The sequence below is a fragment of the Atractosteus spatula genome, chromosome 6, assembly GCF_055471065.1.
Source record: "Atractosteus spatula isolate fAtrSpa1 chromosome 6, fAtrSpa1.hap1, whole genome shotgun sequence".
NCBI lineage: Eukaryota > Metazoa > Chordata > Actinopteri > Semionotiformes > Lepisosteidae > Atractosteus > Atractosteus spatula.
The window spans coordinates 17,654,608-17,673,794 of NC_142711.1; the positions used below are offsets into that span (position 1 = coordinate 17,654,608).

The window sequence follows — 19,187 nt, forward strand, 5'->3', positions numbered from 1 at the left end:
GATCTGCTTGAAGTACACCCACTCCCAAGGGTTACATAAGATCCAGCTTTAAGTAAAGACCTCCCACGGGCCCCCTAATAAACTTTTGGAGTTGTGGAAAGCAGAAGTTCATTGTTCGAGCGATAAACCCAGAAGCAGGTGAGGTAAGAGGCAGAGTGGTAGCGTAGCAAGGTGGGCATGCAAGATAAACAAGCAAGCAAATGCAATTAACAACAAAGCAAAACATGTAGCTGGCAATAAATACATTAACAAGGCCCAAAGGAAAATCAAAAAGGCATAGTGTCAAATGTAGTGGGGGGAAAAATGAGTCCAGGAACACAGGAAGCTGAGACAAAGCATTTGAGAGGCTCCAAGTAAACCCTATACCAGAGTGCTGAGCACACTCAGAGGAAACCTTAAATTACCTGAACCACCTGAGGTGGGAGTGGTCTTAAATTGTTCCCAGATGGCACAGGTCTCCTGTCTGATTACATATCCACGGCAACCAGTGTAAGTGACAGGTGAGTAAGTGTGGCCAGTTGCCATGGCAATACAAAGTTGCCCTGCAGCTCTCCAATAGGGACAAGTGTGATGTAAAGATCAAGCAGTGTGGTGAGGTCATTCTGCATGGAGTTAGCGCAATGTGGTCGCACCACCATTATCCAATTTACTCTTCAGTCTCACTTTCTTTTCACACGTGTGGCACCCTCTGCATATTATCTTGTGCTCTGTCATTGGAAATTGTGAGTAATCCATACTGTAATCATGTCAGGGAAGCAGATTTATTATTGAGTATTTAATTTTGTGTTTAATTACTCAAGAGTGTAAGGTAATGACATAGTATATATAATTTTGTCAAAGGGTAATTCTCTCTCTCCAATGTTTAATATACTTATATTAAGTGTATGTTGTATTAAAATTTTAATTATTCCTAAAACAGGGTTTTACAACATTTTTATTCAAAGTTTTTAAATCTCTCTTCCTCTGTAATAACAAAATAATTTTGTTCTCTGTACCTCCTGGACTGCTGGCATTCTGCTATGTTCTCTCTCTCTTTCTCTCTGCCTCGACCTGACCAGCACACACACCCCTGTTAACCACTGCAGGGCAACAGACCCCAGTGAGCCTGCAGTTCTGCTCTCCTGTCCCTCCTTACTCACCTACCAACACGGCTGGAGAAAATAAAGGAAGATCGCTGCAGTATCATGAATGGTACATCTCTAGATGTGTTCATGCAATGGGTAAGAAAGGGTCATTTCTGACTTATGTAAAATTCAGTTTACATAAAGACCTGCAGAGCAGAATCCTAATGTAACTCAGAAATGCACCTTTCAATCAAATCTGGCACATCTTGAGAGATTAACACCCCTGCCTTAAACACAAAATCAGACTGAGCAAAATAACAAGTAGGTAAAAACATACCTACCATACAGCGGATAACAGACTTTCATGCAACACACAATGCTAAGTAGGGTTAATGTTGAAAGACTGCAAATTCCAAATAACACCCCACAGAACGCGTAGATTAAGCACATTGTTTTTCCATATAGCCACCTGCAACAAAAGAAAGAGTTCAGCCGTTAGCTGTTAGTGTAAATCAAAGATCACCAGCCCTGGTCCTGTGGGTCAAATGGGTCTATTGGTTTTCATTCCAAGCAAGCCCTCGGTTACTTAAAAGATCCAATTATTTCTGAATAAATTAAGATCTGTGTTATTTTGGCTAATGCATGACCTCTTCAGGACAGGTGATGATTATAATGCAATCTTAGTGTGGAAAGGATCTGCCCTCCTTTACTCCACATGTAGTGAGTTCAAGGGCCATGTTGGCTTTGCCATTAGAAGGCTGGAAAGACACAGCATTAGCATGAAAGAGTGAAAATAGAAAATAAATACACCCGAACAGCAAACAACAATTTTTAACAAAATTGTTAAAAAGCCTTATTTTACATTCTAGGATACATACTATACAATGCAGAACAGGCCACCACTGGTTTTGTAAGTAAACGGATCAGACATGCGATTACATACTGAGAGGGCTGGCCCACACACTGCTTTAAACAAGTGCCTTGTCATAGCTGAGCCGACCACTCACACGTGTGCCTTAATGCTTCTCCCTGCTCAGTGAAGCAGCTCGTCACGGTGTCCCCCTGGTCTCGTGTGCATTGTTGAGCTGGCACATTCATATATAGGTTAGTGTGCTTCTGCCAAGCAAAAGCAATATTGGCATCTATTTATCCATCCACTTCTTCCAATTCAGGGGAAGCCTGCAGCCTAGCCAGGCAAACAACAGGCACCCGGCAGGGCACACCCTGGACAGGACACCAGTCCATCACAGGGTACACACAGACACAAACGTGCACACACTCACACTCGCACCTGGGCCAGTTTTCCCAGAAACCAGTTCACCTACCAGTGGGTGTTTGGATTGTGGGAGTAATACCATGCAAAAACAGGGATAATGTACAAACTCCCCACAGATAGCACCTCAGGAATTAGAACCAGGGGAACCAGCACTGCAGGGTAGCAATACTAACCACCACACTACCGTGCCACTCTTTTTGGACACCGAATAATATTAGTTAATCACTTGTTTGCATTTTTCTTGCATTTTTCATTAACACAGAATCTCAAAGTATGCACATGCAGGAGGAGACCTTCCTCCTCCACAGAAGTACAGCACCCGCCTGGGTGAGGTCTGGCAGTCATTCTGTAGCAGCAGGTCCACTACACAACACCACAGGTAGAGAAGTGCGCAATTTGCCCAAATCAGTTGTTCTTTCCTGTTCGGAAAAAAAACTGTTAATGATTAATTTAGGCTCACTTAAATCAGTAGTCAAACCCATCCAATACTGGGTCACAGGAAGAGCCAGGGCCTATCTGGGCAAGCAATGGGCGCAAGTTCTGGAGCTCTGGGTTCAATTCCTGGTGCTGTCTGTGTGGAGTTTGTATGTTCTCCCCTGCTCTGGTTTCCTCCCACAGTCTGGAGGCAAGCTGGTAGGTTAATTAGCTTCTGGCCCTGGGTGAGTATGTGCATTTGTGTCTGTGTGTGTCCTGCAATGCACTGTTGTCCCATCCAGGGTGTATCCTGCCCTGCACCTGTTGCTTGCCAGTATAGGCTCCGGCTCCCCAGCAACCCTGAATTGCAAGAGGCTGTTAGAAAATGGATGGATGAATAAACAGACGCATAAACAGATGCTTGTTTTTACATTCCTGTTTTCCTGCTCTTCATTTTTCTTTAAAGCTGTCCTTAAGTGTAAGTACATAACCTGGGTGTTTTTGGACAGTTATCTTCCAAGAAGAAATGTTTTGAATTTCCCAATCATATTGCCTTGTCAGGAAAGTCTCTTTATTGACGTGGTGATATTGAACTTCGAGAAGCTGCGAGGTGTGTGGTAAATCACTCTGTCATCATTGTTTTCCTCTTATTTTTCTTCTTCTGCCTGAGCCATTTCTCCCTGTGTAGCTACCCATTTCTCATATAGTACTGATTACAGTGTAGCCATTGATTTTCTTTCCTTTTCCCTATCAGAGCGCCTTTCTGTGTGAAGGGTAATTGCGAATACATGACTGTTCTATTTAGGAACACACGGAGGTTAATTCCATGCTGTAAAGTAGAAAGGGAGAAAAAAAGCAATGCCATACCTACTGTGTCTTCTCCAGGTCATTGTGACACTGTGGGGCTCTGGTGTTTCACTTACTGCACTTGGAACATTAGCACATAAAAAGGCTACAAACAGATCCTCCTGTGTTCCATTAAGCTCATTAAAGAGACTGATAACAAAAGCAGCTTAGAGATACCGAGACAACTCTGCTGCACATAAAGGGACACCACTCCGGTTTTTTAACCTTTCTCTGCTGTCCTGGTTTTTATAATTCAAGGCCATAAAGATCATCATATGCAAATGACTACTAATTATAAGACATTTCATTATTACAATTTCTGAATTACATCTACTGTATGTGTTGTGGCCCCTTAGCAGTAATAATAATAATAATTATTATTATTATTATCCTTGTTGAACTTGCAGACTCACTAGCTTGTATGTTTTCTTTCTGTTTCCTGAATCCAATTAAAATAAAACAAGGTGATATAGTTTTTAAGATATCTAATTTATGCACAGCTCCGGGCTCTGTAGATTAAATGATGAGGAACACAAAGTCAGCCTAGAATTCAGCAATATGTCGTACGCAGCCATCTTCGTTGTTATTAAACTAATTGAACTTTTATAACCATCTTCTAATTTAGGGTATAGGATGCCAGTTCTTGTGTGCAACTCCATTCATATCTACAAAGCTGCATCTATTAAGCTCTAGACACCCAGTGTTTTAAATTAGTTTGTTCATGTCCATTTGTAAGGACACATATGGGTTCATGAAACACAGAACAGGTACCACTGATAAATAAATATAACAATTAAATTTATATGTAATTACTTAATAAAATCTAAAATTATAGCAAGTAAACTGGTTTTAGATCAGTGATGCCAGGGTTTATTTCTGCAACTGCAATAACTATAAATTGATATTATCTCTCTATTCTCCTCCACACTGAGAGCTGGTGTTGTGAGCGTTCTGGCGCACTATGGCTGCTGTCGCATCATCCAGGTGGGGCTGCACACTGGTGGTGGAGGGGAGCCCCCATTACCTGTAAAGTGTTTTGAGTGGAGTGTCCAGAAAAGCGCTATATTAGTTAAAAAAATGATTATTAATAATCAGCAATACATTTCATTTGGTTTGCTATCCAAGATGACGATGACCAAGATGGCTTTATTAATGTTGTGACTTTCCACACAGAAGAATTTTCACAACAGTTTCTTAGGCCAACTATCTATTGTCTCAATCTGTAACAATAGCTGCGAGTCCCTTTCAAGGTCACTGGTTCAACTGTAGTATTATCATGAGTGGCTTTCAGTTCCTGAGCTGGGGTGAATCTATTACTTAAAAAGGCTGTTGTTGCTTCTGCTTCATGATAAGTACTGCACATTGCAAACATATTTACATTGAGAAAACATAGCTTACCTGTGAGATATGCTGGATGTTATTGCTAGAGGATATAAAGTCACAGTCATTCCCAAGTCACTGATGGCGAGGTTGATAATGAAAAATTCGGCTGGCTTCAATAAATGTTTTTTTTTGTACGAAACATACAGCAGCGTGCTGTTCCCAAATAAGGAGCAGATGCCTATGACAAAACAACAACGAACAAAAAAGTACACCAAGATATTACAATATATACAATAAACAAAACAAGTCAGTCTAGGAAGTACTGCACAAAAATACTTTGTTAAATTATTTCATCAAGATTTGTAGTGAAAAGGGGTGTGGTAATAAAACAGTCAAAAAAGAGACCAAAGACTTGTCAGGTGGAGTTGTACAATAAAGCAGTGATTACACCCTTTCCATGGGTCACACAAGACTTAACTTACACAAATTAGACATTTCTCTCCACTAATTCTCTCTAATTTTTTTACTGTGCTTTATACTTTTCATTGTGTGCTATGTCTGGTGATGAATGATTCTAACAACCAGGTTTTTAAATGATCTTTTTCATTCATGGTTATTTCATTTCTCGCCCCCTGTATAAACAGGGCACGTTTCCTATCTCTCTCTACCTCATGGCCAGTGAACTGCTGCTACATCCTCTCTCTTCCTCTCTATCCCCTCCTTGATCAGCCTCTTAACCATGAAAGGACAGCAGACCCTGGTGAGCCTGCAGTCCAGTTCTCCTTTCCCTCCTGCCTCACTCACAGACACACCTAGGGCGAGTAAGAGAGGATACACTGCAATATAATGACTGGTAATTCTCTCTGTTTAATCTCATAAAAGCTACAAAAGAGTCACTTCTGACTTACAGCAGACCCGGGTTACGGTTAGACTTGTGGAACTGAACGTTTACGTACAGTAAGCTGGGCAGTGGGTGAAGAAAGGTACAGTACACATATTTTGTGTTGTACTATATTGCAGACAAATATAGGCATCAAAATGTCATTTTGCCACAATCTTGGTAAAAAAAACTAAATGCTTTTATTTTCTTTTAAACCCAATATCCCCAAAGACCCACCCCCCGTAAAACACAAAAATGTGAGGGGTTGTTACTATATGTCCCCTTTGTTTATTTAGATCAGGAAGTCTACATCCAGTCCTGCAGAGCCAGCTTGTCATTCCTGCTCACTTGGTAATGCCCCAGTCCAACCAATTATTGATTTAGCTTGAGAAGGTTAGCGACTCTTGCTGTTTTTTAAGGCGCTGCTGATTTAGAGAGAACTATAAAATCTTCTGCACCTGGCACCTGGACCTTCCAAGCACGGAAATAGTCCCCCCCCGATCTAGGTTATCATCTGCGTGGCAAAGTCCTGGAGGAAACACACTGTATGTGCACCAGACAAAACAAGCAGCTGACACCTAATGCTCATCAGAGTTTTTTTAATCTACAGTACCAGTAGTACCAGCATGACCAGATGAAAGATTGTTCAAAAGAGGAAGGGGACATTCTGTAGGTAAAACAAGTAGAACCATACTCTCTAGTAGGAGAGTGCTGAATGCATTTAAAATTGGCGGGCTTCTTTGCTGTCACAGCTTTTTTCGTGCCTTTTGCCTACTATAAGTTGTGTATCTTATGTTAAAGACTGGCGAAAAACAGGACTGAAGATAACAATTGATGTAAAGCTCCAGGTAAGCACTTAAAATAAATGGATTTATTATCATTTTTCTTTTAGACCCCTCAAACCTGGAATTGACCTTCTTACTATATATCCTTGGTTTTACCCAAGGTGCCCAATGCTGCATCAGTCGAATCAGGTTGAGGACTATGTACAGTACATTCTCCTCCAGTGCTGACTCAGCATCTCTCGGAGGTTAAATATGGCTCTCAGCCCTGGATGCACTTAACAAGTTGATTTGTCCTTGACAGCAATAATATGAAAACAGTAGATTGTCAGCTATACAAGTTCATCATTTCAAAGCTTCTTTTTTTTTTGGTTAATCTTTCCAAAACATTTGCATCCTTTGCCTTGTCCTTTGTTCAATCAGAGTATTGGAGCTTCCAAAGAAAAATTAGAAAGGTTAAAAAACAAAAGGAGTCTGTTCGGCCCATCTAGCCCAGTGAGGTCGTTAGTGGACAACTGATCCAAGGATCCAGCTGTTTCTCGAAGGAGGTCAGTGTTTCAAGGTCTCAGCTTCAACACCACGGTTAGGTACAGTAGCTTGCTCCATACCCCCCACAGCTCTTTGAGTAAAAATGTGTCTCTTTTCTCAAATTGAAATGCACTTCTACTGGGATCTCTGGTTGGTGCTTCACTGTTGATTAATTAATTTGGCTCACCCCTATTTATACAGAAGGAAGGAAGTTCCTTTCTCAAGCATAATAATAGCCATTAAACACACAATGTTCCATTATTAGTCCAGAGCCCTAACTACTAGTCCCCAGTGTTCGCACATTTGGTAGAAAGACATTTCATAAACACAATTTTCAAAGAAATAAAAATATCACTGTATTTGATTGTGAGGGCACAGCCAGTTGACACAACATGGCAGCCTTGTCTCAACCACATTTCCCAGAAGCCTCTGGGGAATGAGCTGCTGCTGCCCTCAGTCACCTGACCAGTGGTGGGAAGATGACTGGTTAAGTGACAGTTTAAAAAGCAGGACGTGGAGAATTTCTGGGTCTGTTTGTTGACAGAATGGAGATACCAGAATGGTGTGCTTAATGTACCAGAGGGAGAAAAACCAATCATGGAGCAGTGGACAGTGAGAATCTGAGGAATGTTTGGAGGAGTCTCAGAGAGAGTCTTGGTGTGAGACATAGTTTGGTAAAGAGACTGAAGTTTTGTGAATTGTTGGTTTTAAGGGAGGAAAGCAGCTTATCTGTCCGGCTATAACAGTCAGGGACTGAAGAAGTTCAGTCAGGGGCACAAAAGGTGCTCTCAGGCTTTTGTTCTGGTGTTTTGGTTTGTGGTGACTATTTTCCCTGTATTGTAAAGTAACGAACACTATTCTCTTACCCTACTGGCTGTATTGGTACAGTATGTTGTCCTGGGACTGCCTATTTTAAAAGATTCTATTAAGGTGTGCCCAGCAGGCCATCATAGTTATATTTGTCACATATACAGGTAGCATTAATATCTTAACAAAGCAGAATTTTGTTTGACATTATTATTGTCAAATAATAATTATTATTATTTTGTTTGACACAACGTGTTGGCTGTGAAGCCTTCTTCAGGACACCTAAAGAAGGCTTCACAGCTGAAACATTGTGTTTTCTCTCTTCTCTTTTCAGCATGGAGTAAACCTATTACTTGTTCCTTTGCAGACTATGCAAGCTGACACAGCTACCCACCTGAAACCATACCCATACTTCAACCATTGTGGTATTTATTTTTGTTGTTTATTCAAAGCGTCAAATGCAGTCGGAATCCACCTTTTTTCCTTTGTGACATGATAAACTGCACCCAGCCTTTATAACCGTCGCATTGTTATGAAAGGATTCACAGCGAAAAATGATCAATAAACATTCACTACATAACATCTCAAGAATTACAGGTATACTTGAAACCCCCCATAGTAGAGCATACAGAGCACCTTGGACCTCCAAGCCATGTTTGGAGTTTGTGAACCTTCACAAAAAGATGATATTGTGGGGGGTACATGAGTTTATACATTTCTGGGTATCTTAGACTATTTTGTGAGCGTAAATGAAAAAGGAAACAGAAGAACAAGGCAGATTCATCAGCCAATGTGGAAGCAACAGTATTTCCACACAGACAGGTGACCTGCCGATGATTACCACAAACTTTCTGCTTCTTCTAACTTACATTTAAGAGTAATCAGGATTATTTATATCCATGGATGGCAGAGGGGTGTAAGTATGTATATGATTTATACTGCACTTACCCCAGACGACTTTAATGATGTTCCAAGCATGGCAGCGAATTTCTCTAACCATGGTAGCATGCTTACTGGATCATTCATGCAGACAGATGGATTTATGGTAGGAAGACTGCAAGTGACCTAGATTAGAATATACTCTGATGAGAAGATCACCCGTAAAAAGCTGTGATACAGAAAAGCTTGTGCTGGCTCTCATGCATACTAAACAGCCACGCCAAATGTGACAGATTTGACACACGCAATGGCTTTGCACAATGTTGCGATGGGGAAAGGGATGCATTTCTGCATCACGTGGTCAAAACTGACTGACTTCCAGTCTCCTTCCTCTTTCTTTACAGTGCTAAAAAATTAAAAAGCGATGCATGTTATTGTTAATGACTGAGAATAAAAACCTTGCTGGATTTTTGGCATGCCCACATACAAGAATGTTTATCGCTGATCGCAATTAAATATAAACTCTAATTAGCGACATGGTAAATTATGCTTTCCACCAGAAGGCAGTACAAACATCTAATTAGTGCAATAATTACTAACTGAAATGCTCATCAGCTGTATGTTAACAGTGGCTTAAGGATGCTTTTTCGCATTAGAAAAAAATATCCACTGAACAGCTTGACAGATATCAAAGGCATTAACTTGCTTTTCTTCTCATTAACTGAAATCTTTTTTTTTATTCCATGTGTTGGTTTTACTCAAGTATGCGCAGTGCCCTACATACTGTAAGTATTTGGACAGTGAAGTAAAAAAATGCTATTTTTGCTGTATAATCAAGCTCTGGAACAAGGTGTTATGGACAGAGGATAGATAAACCTCTAGCAAAGTGATGGCAAGAGGAAAGTGTGGAGAAAGGAACAAACTGCAGATGATCCAAAGTATACAACACCACTTCATCTTCATGGCCGCCTCGGTAACTGGCAAACTCGTCTTTATTGATCATGTAACTAATGATTGTAGCAGAAGAATGGAACTTTCAGAAGTGTATAAAAACATCTTGTCTGCCTGTGTAGAAGAAAATATCTCTAGATTCGTTGGTCGGCTTCAAGACGATGACCCAAAATACACTGCCAATGCAACCACGGAGTTGAACTGCCCACACCAGTCTCCTAGTTTAAATCCAGTTGAGCCTGTATTTCACTTGTTAAAAAGCAAACTGAAGTCATAAACCTCCAAGAACAAATAGCAACTAAGGATGGCTACAGCAAAGGCTTGGAAAAACATCTCAACAGAACAAACCAATTCCAATGGGTTACAGGCTTGATGCAGTTAATGTGTGCAATGGATTTGCAAACACACATTGTTTTATACTACTTTAATTTACTTTAAGGTAATTTGTCCCAGTACGCACCCTCACCAGAAATGGGGGAACACAACACATGGTGTTATTCTCAAATGTTTAAACATATATGCTCAGAAATACCCACAATTAAATCGGGACTTCACACTTTAAATACTTTTGCAAGGCATGAAAAACATGAGCATTGAGGCAAGAGCTTATAATGTAAGTAAAAATATCATTAGAGCTAGAAATATGTTTCTGTATATATTTACTCTTTATAAAATGATAACCCCAAACAGTACAGTATAAATAGACCATAATATAGGACTCATGCTACTTTGTGATTTTTAAATGTGTTGGTCTCCCCATCTTCTTTGCAATACACCAGCGCAGGTAAAAGGTATTGAGTATCATTTCCATAAAACAAAATATAGAATTTGTCTGTTTGGTAGCATCTTCTGATGAATAGTATTTCTGTAAGTTCACATTTTCAAGCACATACTTATGTATTGGCATTACTTTTTTCTCATTAAGGTGAATGGTAATATCCATTGGATCTTCATGAGAGGGCCTGCCAAGATGTATGGTTTATAGACTCTTTAATTAAATGAGTACAATTGTTTTTGAGATTAATATTAATGTTTTTAATATTATAGTCAGACTCCTTTTTGATAAAATGCAGTGCATTTTAAGTGTTCTAGAACAATAAAGAACAATATTGTGTTCTATTGTTCTATTGAGTGCCAGCATTTGTTATTCCATGATGAAGCAGATCAATACCAATCAAAAAGTGTCAATGAAAAATACCAATGAAAAATGTGTCTGTCGACCACTGTGTCAATGTGTCAACCAAAGTCAAAGCATTGAAGTGTACTTTTTGATTAAATATTAATGCTTTCAAATAGCAAACTAAATAAGCCCCAAACTGGTTGCATATACTTAATGTCTAGTGTTTAGTTGGTTCCAATATTTGACATTTTTTCTGATTCTAATGTCTCTCAGTATATTTTGCTTACAAATATGTTTGATATGTGACATGGTTACTTCTATAGCATTTAATATTATGAGTTAAATTCCAAACTTTTAATTCCAAGTCCAAATTTCTAATGTTTCTGGAAGTTCACAAGAGGATATATTGACAATGGATGACAAAATATTGTCAGGATTTTCAGGTGAATCATGGTGTAGAAAGCTCAGAAACTCCTGACATAAGTGGTTCTAATGATGGGACCAATTAAAGCAGTTAAAGTGGGTGGCCATGATAAGTGCCCTTGGAAATTAAAAGCTATGAAACACAACTGATAACTGTTAATATCATTGCTAAAGGGCTGGCATATACAGTTATATTTAAACCAGATTAATTAAACCTGATCCCAAACCCATTCCATCTAACACCAGCCATAGACATTCCCATTCATCAAGTCAAACATATTATAAGAACAATAAAGTGTTCTAGCACTTGTGCCGTCAGCTTCATGGAACAGAAGGTCCAGCAGCTGAAAAAGTTTAAAAAACGCACCTTCCGCTACGAAAATCCCTTGTCCCTCAGTGAATGACTAGAACACTTAAGATTTCTGTTGTAACTTCAGACTCCAATAATGTAGCGAATAAAAACGTTTAGAGAGAAAAAATGTAATTGCAAATACTCCTTTTAATTATAAATTTATGGTGCAATTCACATTCAGGACTGCACTATGATATATTACATAACATTTATTTTAAAATAATAAAATAAATTCAGTGCCCAGAAAAGGAAAAATACTGCTTCATCTACAAACAAGTCTTGGTTCTTCTAATTATACATTGCAGTTAGGAATGGTGCAGTCTTATGCTTTAGAATCAAAAACTTTCATCATGTGTGAGTTTATATCTGTACTATTTTAAATATGGGGCTTAGCTAATGCAACATGAAGGCAGCCCAAGAAAATCTAAAATCAGACATGAATAAATACATCAAATAAGCCATAAAATGTTTAAGATTGACAGAGTCAATAATTTTATTTTGTAAAGTGCGATATCTCAGGTGCAGTTAAACAGTGTGAGGGCTATTTCAGCTACTACAAATAAATTGATACTCCTCCTAAAACTAATATCTTTCCCTTTATCTTTCTTTCCATTCATATATATTTCCCTACTCTTTTATTAAATTAATTTTCTTGCGCTACTGGTTGGTTCTTAATGCCTTTAGCTGTGTTCATGAGGCTGTTAGATTGCTCTGTTTCACATTCAATCTGTCTCACATTAGTTCCCATCCATGTGTTAACAGGCAAAGCCTAATGTTTATACAGTATGTCGCTTAATGTGATTAAAGACGCATATGTGATACAAATATGATAATTCTTTACTGTCTAATTTATCAGAAATCTCTTGTATCTAAGCAGATGTTATACATACAGAGAAACTTACAAACACATACAAACAGAACAAGCAAACAGTATACATAACAGAGATTCACCTATACACATTCAGTTCACACCGCTTCTACTGAAATCCACAAATCTCCCCCCACTATCCCCCTAAACCCCCCTTCACTTTTTTACATACCTCCGATTGCCCGTGTCCAAAAACCATTACTCCTTTATTGGGAACTCATTTGGTGATGAGTTATTTGACTGAGTATGGGATGAAAGGATTTCTTGTTTTGCTAAGTCTACACAGAGGGCCTGAATTGGTATGCTTCATGCAGAACACTTGAGGGAACAGAGATAGTAACACAGCCAGTCTCCACACACCTGTACCGTGAGCAGTGGGAAATCTCTGCTCAAGTGGCTGCCCTGCTATCTTAGTACACGTCCTCAAGTGCATAATCTAAATCTAAAGGTCTAATAAAATAATTTAACACTTAAATTTAAATTTAACCACAAGAACTATCTTACAGGGATTAGGAGGGAACATCTCTTAATCACTTTTTCAACCAGAAATAAACAGCAAAAAATTATTTTATTTCTAAAGAGAAGAAAGATGAATCTGTGTGATTTCCTTGATCAATAGCACTATGACATTGTATAATGAAATGGAAGTTCTTGATTGAAGTTAGGAAGGGGTTGGGACAAACAAAGCCAGTTTTACCTTTTTTTTTTAAATCCCAATCATTACTGACTTGCTATTTACACATCTCTGCACACACTTCTCACTTAATGTCTCGCTTATCTTCGCTTTGTTGTGGCTTGGACCAGCTCCCATTTAAATATAAGACAGATGCAAAAATACAAATATTCTACCCTTATCGCAAATCGCCTCACACATTATTCACCTACTGTATACTTGGATAATACTCCAAACAAAAAAGAAAGACAAAATGACAGAATAAAAGAAGAAAAGACATCTCACATTTGCATCATGCATTATTTTGTAGACTGTGCTCAGAATTACAAAAAAAATCTATTCTACAGTACATGTGATTGCAGAATGGATCTGCTACTGAAGTAATTTTGTAGGACATCTATTCTTTAAGTTCATTAAGAGGAACTTCCAGAATGCTTCGCGAATGTTTCTGAAAGAATTGTCTTTGATTTTCTCATGACTATCAGGTTTAGCTGCATATGAGGAAATAGGCAAATAGGCACACAGGCAACATGGAGTGATGAGATTGTCATTAACTGCAACAGGGAGCTCATGAAGGTGGTTGATGATTCCATTAAAGACAGAAAATGCAGCTCTGTGAATTAAGAAGAATGTTATAGACAATTCCACTTTCTTTGAGTTGCCCCTTTCCCAGGTCGTCAGGTTTGTTCAGGGCAGTAATGTCACTGTCAATGTACAGGCAGTGCGATGTACAGGACTGGATGTTCACTGCCTGCACAGTAGATCCCAGAGTTTCAGGAGTTTGTGGAAGCATCAGAAACGACGAGGCAGACTATGTTTTGAGCGCCCTCTCCAGAAGAAGAACGGATCCGAAATAGGAATGCTCACTCACAGTTACAGCTGCCGAAACGCTCCTCTGCCTCACCCCAGGGCTGGATCACCTTCTTGCCATATTATGAGTAGAAGTTTCCAGGATCACTATCCTGCTCTCAGTGCCCTTTGCTTTTTACCCGTAAATCTGTTGGAGGTGGACGTATTTTATTTTGGAGAAATTGCTGCATACCATCCTCTATATACATCTTGACAGAGAGCTTCCTTGAACATACGACATGGAAACCAGGATGACTGTAGATTTAACTTTGCTGCATCCTTTGTCCGGCAGAACAGATGTTATAATAATCCAGGTAGCAGAAGAATATTTCTTCAGCCTGTTTTGCCATTGAGGACGTAGTTGCTAGAATCAGCAGTAGCAGGAATCTGACCATCACGTAAATGATGTATAGGATGCAAGAAGTCACAGCATGGATCAACAAAGGCTTGAAATGAGTTTCGGTTTGGTATGAAAAAGGCCATTTTCTGAAGAACATCCAAAAAGACACACACAGAGTACATTTTCAGAAAGGTTTTATAGTCAGAGTGCAGCTCCAGTCACTATCTGTTATCACCAAGAATGGGTGTTTAGAAGTGATCATTGCATATGTGTCAGAACCCATAGAAAATGTTAACACACATAACACAATGGCTGTTTTGGTAAAACTCTTCTTGAATGTTGTTGCCTAATGGCTTTATAATCCCTTCATAACTGCTACATAAAATGTTATAATCCCATGCTTGATGCTTTATAGGGACATGTGCAAAAGACATAACGTGTGAATAAAACAGGAGATTTGTTGTAACTTCACATCATACTAAACACTATAAATAAACCAAATATCATGACCTCTTATGAAGCCTTTATGCAGCAACATTCAATTCAAACAGTGCCACAGGTTATCCCCGTCATAGAGTTATTACCGAAATGTCACATACTGTACAACAGATGTCTGCCTCTCTAAATTTAGATTGAACCCCAGGTTCTGCACTGAACTGCTTCCATAATTCACCCTGTTAATCCAGACCCAGCATCACTTACTGTCCAAGTTCTGTTGTGAGGAGAAAGACAATAAATTACCAAGAAGCAACAAAGTGAGATTGATGGGCAGAATGGCTTACTCATATTTTTCATCTTTTCTAATTTACTAGTGTTCCTTTCCTATCATGTGTGTAATTAGGTACATTTTTGTCTTCTGTTATATTTGTAATTAAAATATTAAAAGATGATTAATGTACACCATGGTCAAGTGAATAAACAATTGCCCTACTGTATATATTGATATTGGGTAGTGACTGTTGTGGTGTCAGTCTAAGGGGCAGTGGTCAGCACCTGACTATTGTCAACATTTCCAGTTCTTGGAAGCTTCAGAGAAAGGAGATGTTTACTTAGCTGTGCTAGGTGTGAGACACATTAATGATGATGATCTTGGTTAAGAAATATAAGAAATTTGACTGCACACACTCAAAGCCAAGGGGGTTATGTTCAATTTAAGACCTGAACCAGGCTTCTGTTATGTTCTGCTGCAGAGATATAACAAAATGTTTAAGGGGAGGAAATTCCAGGCAGACATAGGCTGAAAGGGTCTTCGCCACTATAATACCAGGTACATAAATACACCTTTCTTGTTCAGATATGGCAACAATTGATTTGAAGCTGAATTCAGCAGTAAAATAGCAAGATGATTTTGTTGCAAAATAGCCATAGGCTTCTAAACTTTCAACCACTAGCTTTTCAGCATAAGATAATCCTTGTCTGTACTGACTTTTTTTCAATTTCATCTGAGTTTTTCCTACTTTAAATTCTTACATTATAGCTTCATCCCCTTCCTAGAAGCCATATAAAAATACTTCGTATACAAAATTCTGTCCTCTTTTAGGTTCTTTATTTTAAATAATCATTATACGTCTTGCAGATTTTCACATTTCTATTTTGTATTAGCATTATTTTAATACAATTTTTAAGTATTGTATCACCATCATTTTCTCTATGAGAGAGCATTATATTAACGTAACATTTCTATAACAGTAACAGTGCTGGGAGAGGAAGGTAGGTGCAGACAAGATGGGGACTCCTGTCTGAACTCCATTCCCCAGAAGGCTGTAGAGAATGACCCTTTGTCATCAATCACATGACCGGTTGGTGTGAGACAATTGGTCAGGTGTAAATTTTAAAACCAGGAAGTGGGGGGGGGGTCTTTTATGACACCCAACAACAGGTGTATCACAAGTTTTTACAGTGTTTTAGTACAGAGGTACATTAAAAGGTATACTTACCAAATATTGAATATACAACTGCAACCAATATATCAGCATTTTCCGGTATACTTGACTTGAATGTAGAGTTAACAGCAGATATTCCCATCTGAAATTAAAGAATATCATGTAAAATGTTGAAAACACATATCACATAAACAAATAAACATCCATGGATCATCCTTTTGTGTCAAACTCACAAAATCCTGGTATTCATAATTAACGCATTGGAAAAAAGAGCAGCCCACACATCTCAAATCATGTCTGAAGGTGAACATACAAAAACAAAAAGTCATTTGTAGCATGTTTTGGAGTAAAGCAAGCAGTTCATTGTTTTAAACCTGTTCACAAATACGATACAGAAATTACAGAGAACCTGAAAGAGCAAGAGTTGAACACTTGGAATGTCTTGAAGGGAGAGAATAAACGCAAATGAGCTTGAGCACAAAAAAAATTGCAGAATCATAATAAAGACGAATATACTAATATGGCAATAGGTTGCACACGTAAATAAAGAACTGTTCATTGTTTTACCGGAGAAACACCAAAATTACACTTGCTGTTCTCCTTCAGGCTTTAAGATGGCTCAGACCATATTTCTGCCATTGCTGGTCTTTTCCTTCTCCCACAAGCCCACAATTCCATCCTAGAGGAATTAAGTGTAGGACCAAAAATAAAACCTATTGTTCTCTGTTAGGATTTGATTCTTACACGCTGTGTCTTTCTGTGGTTTCAAAGTCATTATCATTTTTCACCCACAGGTCACCTACCTCAATATAGTACAGTAGGACTCAACACTCAAGAGGGTTTGCTGCAGAGAACTATTGCAAACAGCCAAATTCACATACAGAATAACCAAGTCCACCCCTATGCTGTTGCATAATGTACTACAGTATACTGTATAGTGTGTTTAATTAAAGGTAACCCCTTCTCATATGATAATGAAGATTGTAGTTTTAGTTAGAAATAAGCATTTGTACTTTTTACTGTATACTTTTCAATCAAAAGAAAATAGTCTTCAAAACCCTTTAGATCAATTGCAATGGACTGAAAACAGTGTACTAACTGGATTTTATCTCATGGCTAGCACACAGCTAACCACATATTGGCTATTTAGTTAAACTACTGCACTAACTAAAGACAAATTTAAACAAACTTGACCCCGAAATTAGTCCACAGCTCCAAAATAAACGTTCTCCGTTGCAGCGAACCCTAAGTAACAGCTACTGTCCTCTAGAGATTACTAAAATAAGGGACTAATTTAAACCACCAATATTCGAATATCAGAGTACTGGTGTGAACACCAGTGTCATGGGTAAATTCCTTTTCAGGCTTGCGCAATCAGGTCTCACTAAAATTTCTCTGTAGTTCAAATGGAGAAGCAATTTCTCCCTTCTCCATCTGCTTTGCTATTGGAGCAGAGCATTGGTACTGTGGTTAAGGCTCTCTGCCTGTAGCTGGAAGGCTGCTGGTTCAAATCTCATGACTGGCAGAGGAATCCTACTCCATTGGGCCCCCTGAGCAAAGCCCTTAACCCCCAACTACTCCAGGAACCCTGCACTCTGACCCCAAGCTTCTCTCTTCCCACCTGTGTGTCCCATGGAGAGCAAGTTGGGGTATAGGAATAGACAAATTCCTAATGCAAGTAATTGTATATGGCCAATAAAGTGATCTCTCTCTTTCTCTCTCTATTTGGTGGGGCTGTAGGTGCCGAATAGCTGCCAGGTGTGTGAAGCACCTTAGAGGTGAATCACACAGATCCCCTTTCGACTGCAGGCTCTCCCATGGGCCAGGCTTTTGAATAAAAAGCATTACAGCAATGTGTCTTAATTATGGGTGTATAAAATTATATTTTTGACAAAGCTTAGTGAAATAATGGAACACTCATGGACTGTCAGCACTGTTTAAACCTTTTATTATTTCACATTTCTTATCTTTCTTCCATGTATGTACTTCATAGCACACAGCACAGGGCTTATTAAAAAATATGATTATTTCCTTCTCTATATTTCTTCTCCCTACTGTAGGTCAGGGCATTATTAAACTCCTAATGAACTCAGTCATTCCAAGTTACGGTATTCCACTGTGTTCCTCAGAGAGCTGGGGAGGCAGAGTTGAACTAATTGAGAGATTTCCAGCTGAAGGCTTTTTTTTTTAGTATGGCACTTAAAGTCAAGCACAAGCCTAAACAATATGTAGATAATCATTTGTCAGTACAATCATTTTCAAATGGTGAAAATGAGTTTTATCTCAACAGGAATTTTAAAAAACAAGGCAAAAAAAAACACTTATTGAGTCAGTAATGGTTTTGAAAGTAGTTCTCCACAAGCATCTTGATTGAGTTCCCTACAATAGCACAGTCCGGCAGTTAATCATTTTTGTTTTCCTTAATTATTACAGTACGTAAATAACTACCCATACATGGTCTGCATTGTTATTTTAGCAAATTTTAGCTTTTTAAATGGATACAATTAAACATTACAGGTAAAGTGTATTTATTGGAAAGCCAATGCAATAGTTATAAGGAAGCTGTATTTATTCTGAGTTGCTCTCTCTTAGAGGCATGGGAATCCACTTGACCTGCTGGAATTCATCATAGTAAAGAGATCATAGGTTTATTGGTCCTGTGATCCCCTACATACACTGACATATGGCTGACAAACAGTTAAGCACAAAATTCAGTATGATACAGTCGGTTCTATCTTATATTTGTTTCCAGCAGATACTATATATTTCAGCTGTCACTCTGCTGACAGCAGTCAGAGTCCAGAGTCAACCTGTTTAACAGGTTGGGAAAGAAGTGCTGACAGTGTCTTGAAGAGACTATGATATGTCAATCTTTCAATTGTCAGGGAATTTGGGATGAGCTTTCTTCAGACTCCTTCAGCTGAAGATT

General features: G+C 38.7%; 1 protein-coding gene across 1 annotated transcript in view; it reads right to left on the reverse strand.

Moving 5' to 3' along the window:
• opn7a (opsin 7, group member a) overlaps positions 1–16,400 on the reverse strand; it is a 29,641-nt gene extending 13,241 nt beyond the window's left edge. The window contains exons 1-3 of the mRNA XM_088918760.1: positions 16,313–16,400; positions 4,999–5,161; positions 1,406–1,533 (exon numbers count right to left, since the gene is read on the reverse strand). Coding sequence (XP_088774886.1) covers positions 1,406–1,533; positions 4,999–5,161; positions 16,313–16,400 — 379 coding nt within the window. The remainder of the gene's footprint in view (positions 1–1,405; positions 1,534–4,998; positions 5,162–16,312) is intronic.
• Positions 16,401–19,187: the final 2,787 nt, after the last annotated feature.